The sequence below is a fragment of the Lissotriton helveticus genome, chromosome 11 (assembly GCF_964261635.1).
Source record: "Lissotriton helveticus chromosome 11, aLisHel1.1, whole genome shotgun sequence".
NCBI lineage: Eukaryota > Metazoa > Chordata > Amphibia > Caudata > Salamandridae > Lissotriton > Lissotriton helveticus.
The window spans coordinates 201,875,655-201,884,364 of NC_136072.1; the positions used below are offsets into that span (position 1 = coordinate 201,875,655).

The 8,710-nt window shown below is 41.4% G+C and overlaps 1 protein-coding gene across 1 annotated transcript in view; it reads left to right on the forward strand.

Annotated features, from left to right (window-relative positions):
- The window catches only part of VEPH1 (ventricular zone expressed PH domain containing 1), a 1,476,213-nt gene extending 1,468,465 nt beyond the window's left edge, over nt 1–7,748 (forward strand). The window contains 1 exon segment of the mRNA XM_078667132.1: nt 6,534–7,748. Coding sequence (XP_078523258.1) covers nt 6,534–6,770 — 237 coding nt within the window. The 3' untranslated portion in view covers nt 6,771–7,748.
- Nucleotides 7,749–8,710: the final 962 nt, after the last annotated feature.

Sequence of the window (8,710 nt, forward strand, 5' to 3'; positions counted from 1 at the left end):
AGCCAATATCTGGGTCCTGAGCAAATCCAGTTGGCACTGGTCAGCTGGGCTCAGCAGCGATTTGGGCTTCTGGCAACTTTTGTTCCGGCAGCTAAACAAGAGGCTAGACAACTGGCCACTGGAGTCCGCTGATCCATCCTGGGTACAAGTGGGGAGCAGGTCCAGCCCTTGGTGTCTCTCCACAGGTTTAACAGCAGATGCAGTGCGTCTTCAGTCTTTCACAGGTTCAGAAATGTTCTGAAGAAAGTAAGCAGGGGTGCAACCTTTATACCTAACACTAGTTTGTGGGTGGGGGTGTCTACCTAACTAATGGGAGAAAGTTTCCAGGGGCAATCTGCCCACTTAAGTTGCATCTGCCTGTGATGCAGCCTCTGCCTTTGAATCTTGTAAAATTGGTACGCACACCCCCAGGCCATCCAATCATGAGGAGGTCACCCCTCCTGCCAATCAAGGACCTTTTGATCCCTTTCCCGATTGCTATTCATATCTCCCAACAGGCTGCCAAGTGAGAATTGGGGATTATCTATGAAAGGTCTACTGAGGCATTAGGTAGGAAAATGCCAACTTTCTACAAGTGCCATTTTCAAGATAGTAATTTAAAATCTGACCTCATCATCAGATTGGATATTAAATTCCTATTAATTCGAGTCCTCGTACCATGGGTCTAGCTGTTCCCAAAATTAAGGTGTGCATTGTATGGTGTTGTAATATAACGAAATGCTTTTCTATGGGATGGCTAGCCTTTCTGCTGTGTTTTTTTTTTTGACTGAGAGGAAATAAAACATAAGTACAAATGTCTTACTTGTTAAATACCATGCACACTGTCTGTTGTCATTCATGGCGTGCCTTAAGGGTGACCTATAAGTATTAAAAAAGGAAGGCCTAGGTTGGGTCAAAGCTTTATTTTTCCAGGTCGAATTTGCAGTTTCAAAGCTGCACAATCAAGCAGCACATGCAGGCCTACATTTTGGATTGCCAATCTAGTGGTGGCACAAAAAGTTCTGCAATCCACTACTAAATGTAATTTACAAGCCCTGGGTACATAGAGTGCCATAACTAGGGACTTATATATAAGTTAAATATGCCAATCAGGGATTAGCCAATTCTATATGTTTTTAGGGGTCAGATGACATACACTGGGCATTGGAAGACCGCGCCCCGGTGCTTAGGGTACACACACCAGCAATAAAAATCCAGCAAAAAGTGGGGTGTGGCAATGCAAAAAGGGCATTTTCTTACAATTATACTAGTTATACTAATAATATTACTACTACTGCTTCTACTACTAGTTCTACTACCACTACTAGTACACATAATAAGCATAATAATAATAACTATTATCATTAATAATAATAATATTAATAGTGTTATTGTTATTATAACACATTGTAGACAAACATTAATTTTCTTCTTCATTTTTTTTAAATGTCTACATTTTAAATAGAAATTATCTGCATATGTAAGTTAACTTGGCCTCATATCCTTTTTTTAAAATGTGTTTCTCTTCCTCCTACACCTGCCTTTAACTTAATTTCATCATCCTGCCGTTTCCAAGGCAGAGCTATTCCTTTGTTAAGTTAAGACAGCAGACATACCGCTCAGGTCACAGAGACCTGACAGACTCCTACTGCAGACACGACCACTGTGTTACACAATTCTTACAATCTCTGCCATAAAGCATCATTTAAGCAAAGTAGCAATAACTACCTTACCGAGTTTTCAGTAAAGACCCGGAATTACGATTTGAACATCATAACACCTTATAAATGCTTAAGGGGACCTTGATAATAATGTTGGGAAATTTGTATAAAGTGACCCAGCTCAACATGATTCATCAGTCATTTTAGAACAGATGCCGATATGTTGTACGTGTTTCCCTTCAAATAATTTTTTTTATTTTTGTAAAGGTGCCCCATATGCATTTATGATTTACTTTTCTTTTCAAACTGTGACTTTGCGATCTGTGTGTATAAATGCATGTTCATTCATTGGTGGGGGTTCATCAAGTGACCATACCTTTCCCTGAAGAGGATTCCATTCATTCCGACTAATCCTCAGGGCAAGATGGTCTATTTGATATTTGGAGGCCAGTTTGTTGGACAAGACTTCCTGATGGATTATGGGGTTTGTAGCAATGTTTTCATCTCTTGGTACTTGGTAAACAATATCATGCCCCACTTGATTTCAGCATTCTGAGGTACTCTTTAGGCTTAATGTTGTAAGCTTCTTCAGATGTAATGCATTGTGACCCGATGTTGGGGGTGGATGGGTGCCTGTTCACTTTTGACTCATTTAGAATTTGTATGACGGGTACTCCATCACAAATGTTACCTCTTGGCAGCCTTCAACACTATATCCCACCACACACACACTGAACGAAAGACTCCATCACATTGACCTCCAAGGGAACGCACTCAGATGCATCACCTCGTTCCTCACCGGAATCACCCCGAGGATCAACCTCCCACCTTTCTCCTATGAACCCAAGGAGATCACCAGCAGTGTCCCAAAAGGCTCATTCCTCAGCCCCACTCTCTTCAACGCATGTATGACCCCGATGGCCAACATCATCAGATCCCACGGTCTAAACATAATTTTCTAAGTAGACGAAACCCAACTCATTCTCTCACTCACTGACGACCCTAACACCTCCAGAACCAACTTCTACAGATGCATGACGAACGTCAAAAACTAGATGAAAAACAACTGCCTGCAGCTGAACACAAACAAGACAGATGTACTGATATTTGGTAAAAGGAGCATCACATGAAACAACTCCTGGTGACCATTAGACCTAGGACCCGCACTAACTCCCTCCAACCATGCCAGAATCCCCAGAATCATCAACTAACTCCCCTGAAATCCCAGATTGATGCTGTCTCTTCCGCTTCCTTCCTTACTCTGTGCATGCTATGTAAGATCTTAAAGTTGCAACCTCTACACACGAAACACACTGTGATACAGCCTTCATCATCAGCCAATTGGACTACGGCAATGCCCTCTACGTCGAAATCTCAGCACGCCTTCTACAGAGACTTCAGACCATATAGAACACCACAGCCACACTCATCCTCAGCCTTCCCCAATGAACCCACTTCACACCCCTTCCCAGGAAACCCCACTGGCTCACCATACAAAAGAGATACCAATTCAAGCTGCTGACTCAAACACTTAAGGCTCTACACAACCAAGGACCCACTTATATTAACCACCGACTGAACTTCCATCAACCATTGAGAAGACTACGCTCCGCCTTCCTTTTCTAGGATTCTAGCAAGTGGGCCAAGTGTGTCAAGGAGCTTATCCTGGCACTGCTTAAGGCAGCATTCCAGGCCCTTGCGTGAGTCTCTCCCATATTTAAATAGGAAACTGAGTAATTTGGGGTCTAGGTTGGGGGTCAAACCAGCTTTGTTGTCCAGAAAAGGTCTTGGACACTCGGACCTTATTAGGGGCTTTCCTATTCAAACCTTAATGAATTTGGCCACATGATCTAGGGGCCACCAATCGGAACCTCTAGGGTGGGTGATCTTAGAGGGGTTAAACATCTCAGACCCAGATGGGTCTTTAATAATATTAGAGTTGGTAGATTACCCCAGGTCCTCATCGAGGTCATCCTCAAATTTTTCTTGGGGGTCAAAGATGTATTCATCGGCCTCATCATTTATATCATCTGGGGACAGGTAGTCATTGTCATCTTCGATGAGGTCTATTGTGCCGTAAGGTGCACCTGATCTCATTGTGTCACGAAGGGCACCCATTCTTTTTTGCGCCATTCAGGTCACTCATTCTTTGTGTGCTCCCCGGGGCACCTAGGTCTTTTGTGGTGCACAGGCTACCAACGGATAAAACTCTGTTATCTGTAGAAGCGCGTAGGCTACCGTTAGGCTCAATGTGTTTACACTTTTTAATGACGTTACCGCCTTTCTTTGGAACAGTGTTGTGCTCTTCATCTGATGATAGAGCTTGGTCTTCGCCATGAATACTCCTTTTCCTTTTGGCGAGTGCTGCGTCTACAGCTTCCTTTAAGGTTGTCTTCAATTGCCTTTCAAAGAGGTTCATCATTGATGTCTCAGTGGGTGGTGCCTCATTAGTTGGTTAAGACTCACCTTGAGACATGATGATCTTATAATTCCCCCTTTTTTCTGTATTTTTTTTAGGGGGGGAAAATGTCACTAGTTTAAATCGATAAAATTAAGCAAAATGCTTTTTTTTTTTTTTAAATTAAGGCCAATACGTGGTCTAAGTCTTCTTTAGAGCTTATTGGTTAAGTTAGACCAGAGCATTATAATAAAGGCCAATACGATGCTTAAAATAGCTTTGTTGAAAGAAAAACAGCTGATCGGCGAGGAAACAGCTGATCCGGTCCATTGGCTCTGCGCTGTGCGTCTCCATGGAAACGCAAAGTGCGAGTCAAGAGTGGCCTTCAGAGCGTATATTTGAGCACTGTGGCTCACATTTTTTCTAATTTTTGTGGACAGGTCTCCGGAAAGGTCGTGACCCGGAGAAGAAAAGCGCCAATGGTTTGGCTTCGAGCTGAGGTGAAAAAGGAGGATTACATGCTCCAGAGCCCGTATCTACTGAAGTAGAAGTGGAGGATGCTCCTTCTTGCACATCACAGCAAAGACCTTGAACATCCTCCCCACGCACCTCTGGACCATTACCTCACTGCTGGAATTCCTCAAGACCTGGCTGTTCAAACAGGCCTGCAAACACCTGGATACCCTATTGGGTGATTCGCTCTGCTTTATATATCTGATTAATTGAGATATTCCATCCACTTTATTAAAAGTGTTTAGGATATAATGGGCTGGCAATAATATGTACGTGATTGCCAACAAATTTGTGATGGAATAGTCAGCATTGTTCTTTCAGTCTGCTTTTACTTGACTTTTTGTTGTTAAAACCTTTTGTGAAAAGCAAATTATTAGCAGATAGATTTTTTTGTTGCAACATGTGCTCACTGTTTCCATTTTGTCCATATAAAGCATGGATCTCTCAGATGAGTGTGACTTCATCCATCTGCTCTTCTTCCAGTTCGTTGACACGCCCTTCCCTTTTCCGACGTAACAAGTGGAATTTCTTAATCTTGTATTAACTGAACATATGTTGGACTTGCTCTTCCTGTGCATCAATGGAAAAGATTCACCTGGGATGGGCTCTCAAACCCGATTGTTCCATTTTTTTACCTGTTTAACAGTTTTTAAGGCCATAGGTGAATTGTCAGTCCATAAGGTGGCTTTAGATTCTGCTATTGAACTAATTAGGAGTGCTCTTCTCAGCTCCAATTTCATCAAGGAACTCTGATTTTAGATTCGGCTAATGAACTGACTAGGGATACCCTTCTGTGCAACAATGTCATCAAGGAACTCTGGCCTATCCCCATAGCAGCTATAACCTTGAATTTATTCTGTTATATTTAGTCACTTTAAAGTTTTGAGGTCAATCCCAATCTGCACTTATTCAGAACCCTTCAAATGCCTTGGTATGGAGATCAACAAAACTGGTATTCTTATTTACTAAATTGCTTGGGGCTGTCAGGAATGTGCTCAAGTTCTTTGTTAGGCAATAGTCAGGTTCCAGCTGACTCCCAGTACAGGTCCTCCCTTGAAGTATGAATGTGGGTGTTTCCATTAAACTTAAGACAGTTTTCTCATGGTGTTTGTTCAGTGACATTGATTGTTTTGTGTTCTTCCACATTTTTTAAAGGGGGACTTCTGGCAAAGTTTCATTGATGTCTACTGTACCTACACCTTTGATTTTGTTTGAGAACTTTTGCACTACATGTCACCTTTGCTTCTATAGTTCACATGAGCCGTTCTCTTTCCGCCATAGGCAAAGGCTTCGTGTTCACATTTGTAGGAACTGACTTCGCCTTTTATCAGTTTTACTAATTAGAGATTTATTTGCAACACATAATATATTAATGTGTCTTATTTAACAGGTGGGATTGGTTTATGATTTCCGCCAATTGCACTATTAATATATTGAATTTTCTTCAATTCTTTACATTCTGTTTAAATAAATCATGCATAGTACAGAACTGTTTATTTTCTGAACTGAAACATTTTATCAACTGAAGCATTTATTGATATGTTTCAAATCTCTTGGTTTTCAATGTCAGTTGCACTCGATGAAGAATGCTTTTCATTGAGGAAGAAGTAGAGCAATATTTTTGAGTTGTTCCTGCCATTTAGGGAAAATGTCTCCTTATGTAAGTTACCTTACAAAATCAAGCAAGCTAGCAAAACCTTTAATTTTTTTAATTTTGAATTTTATAATTGTGAACCTGTTACCTGAAAAGCCAACGAAAATCTAAATCTGTGACTTATACTGTTGAATGAGTAAAACTAGAAATCTAATAATACTTAATCGGTCTCTCCTTCCTATTTTAGACGGGAACTGTAGTTTGATCACCAGGAAAAAGTCAGTGAGATTGTATTCTGAAAACACCCCAAAGTAGCTGGTATTTCCTTTTACTTTTAGTCATAATTAATATTTTGACTCTCTAATGTGCTTTTTTGATCTATCCTCAGAATGGTGATACTGATGATTCTCCTATTGAACTGAGCAAAGTGCAGAGTGTAAAAGTGCTGGTCAAGAAGCGGAGGGATAATAGTCTTCCGCGAGCCTTTGAGATCTTCACTGACAGCAAGTCCTACATCTTCAAGGCAAAAGATGAGAAGAATGCCGAAGAGTGGCTGCAGTGCATCAACGTAGCCGTGGCACAAGCAAAGGAGCGAGAAAACAGAGAGTCTACAACATATCTGTAGCATCTTGGGTGTAGTGGGTCATTGCAATCCTTAACATCTACAAAAACATCATCCATAACCCACAGCAAAATGGCAACGAGTGAACAATTCGATCGAATCAATGATGAAACCTACATAAAATGCAAAGTATTAGAGAAGAAAAAAATCTGTTTCTCAGCTTGAACAATGAACACAGTAATATTGTGAAACAGGACAATTTTATATTGAAGAGAGGATTCTTTTCTTGATTGCATTGATCAAAGGCATTTGCACTAAACATTTTTTTCTAGAAACTGCCCTTCTGGGCAAAGCATATCAAAAGCAATGTAGACCCTTCAGCTGTGAAATTAAATGTTTAGCGACTGCTGCTTACAAAACATTAAGGGCCTAATTACGACTTTTGGCGAAGCGGCGGTGCATACCGCCATGCCACTGCTCCACCGAAGGACACCACTGCCGGCCCAAAGGATTACGACTTTTCAGTTGTCTGGCAGGTGGTGTCATGGCGGTCTCATGGCAGTGCCTCTTTGAAAGGCAGCGGTACCTTTGAAAAAGGCAGCACAATGAGCCCACACTACACGATTCCTGCACTCCATGGACTGGAAAATCCATGCAGGAACCTATGTGCATACACACAGGGAGTGCATAGCGTGTGCTTCCACATGCGGTTGAGGCACAGGTGGGGGCCCAGTAGGGTCCCCTATGGGTCCCCTAGGTTTCCTCTCCTCCAGGCTTTACATGGAGGAAGAACCTCCATGTAAACCCTTGAGGAGATGAAAGTCGTAATATGCTTGGCGAGACTACTGCAGTCCCGCCAAGCATTTTGCAGCCTCTGACTGCTGCTCCAATGCCAGGGAATGGCGGTTCCCTTGCGGAGGCGGCACTCCCAGGGCAGTCCGACTGCCCAACTTGTAATGGGATGGTCTGGATCCCCCACAGCCTCCCCACCGCAATAGGGCCTTAAAATAGTGCAACATCTAATATAGTATGGTGAAAACATAATAAAAAATATTTTTGATTCCTTCTTAAATGGGCTTGAGAAACATTTTTTACGTATCATCATTCTAGCTCTTCAGGTATTCTACCTTATTCATTCAAAAGATGGTCGACAGAAACTGTGTTGCAGGACCAAGAATCCACACTTGCCTCTCTTTTATTTTGAGTAGGGTCCTCAAATGTTATTCATTGGAACATTAGCCAGCACATACTATCTCCCCACACTTTTCTTGCCCTACTAATCAATCTGTGACTAGAGGTCTGCGTTTGCCAATCTTCTCTATACCCTATAGCAACTGTTTGAAGGCAGTCAAAACATCGTTCTGAAAATTTCTCCCAACACACTTTAGACTTGAAGCAACTTCCTAATGTTTCAAAGAACATTTAAGACACACCTCCTCTGCCCTGAAATGGCGTTTTTTGTGACTCTCCTACAGTCTCTGAATCCGTTCATAACATATAAATCAAACTTTTTGTTTTATCAATTACGTAAAAAATCGTCTTCTCATAAGAAACTCACGCCTTCTTCATTAATTCATTTATTCTATGTTCACATTTTGCCTTATCACCCACATTTGATTTTAGCTGGAATCTAACCCCCTTTTGCATAACAGCTAATATTTTTAATAATCTGGTTAGTCATACTAAAAATATTGTTTACATGCCCTGTTCAAAGTGATGTAGAACCATGTCTGAAGCTTAACAGGCAAAACTCTAATAGAAAAATATACATCATAAAATGTGTAGCTAAACCGCAGGAGCAACACAGCAGAACTAAAGTAGGCGATGTGAACTTTTATTGATTTCGGTGTGTTAGAAGGAGGCCTTGGTCACTTGATGTTCAAGCTAATTATTTTTGAGGAAGGAAGTGGACATTTTTAAGTTCTTCTCTTGCCCATGATAGTACATCAACTCTGCATTTGGTAGAAGTAGCCTCTGCTACATTTCAATGATTTGTTGTAACC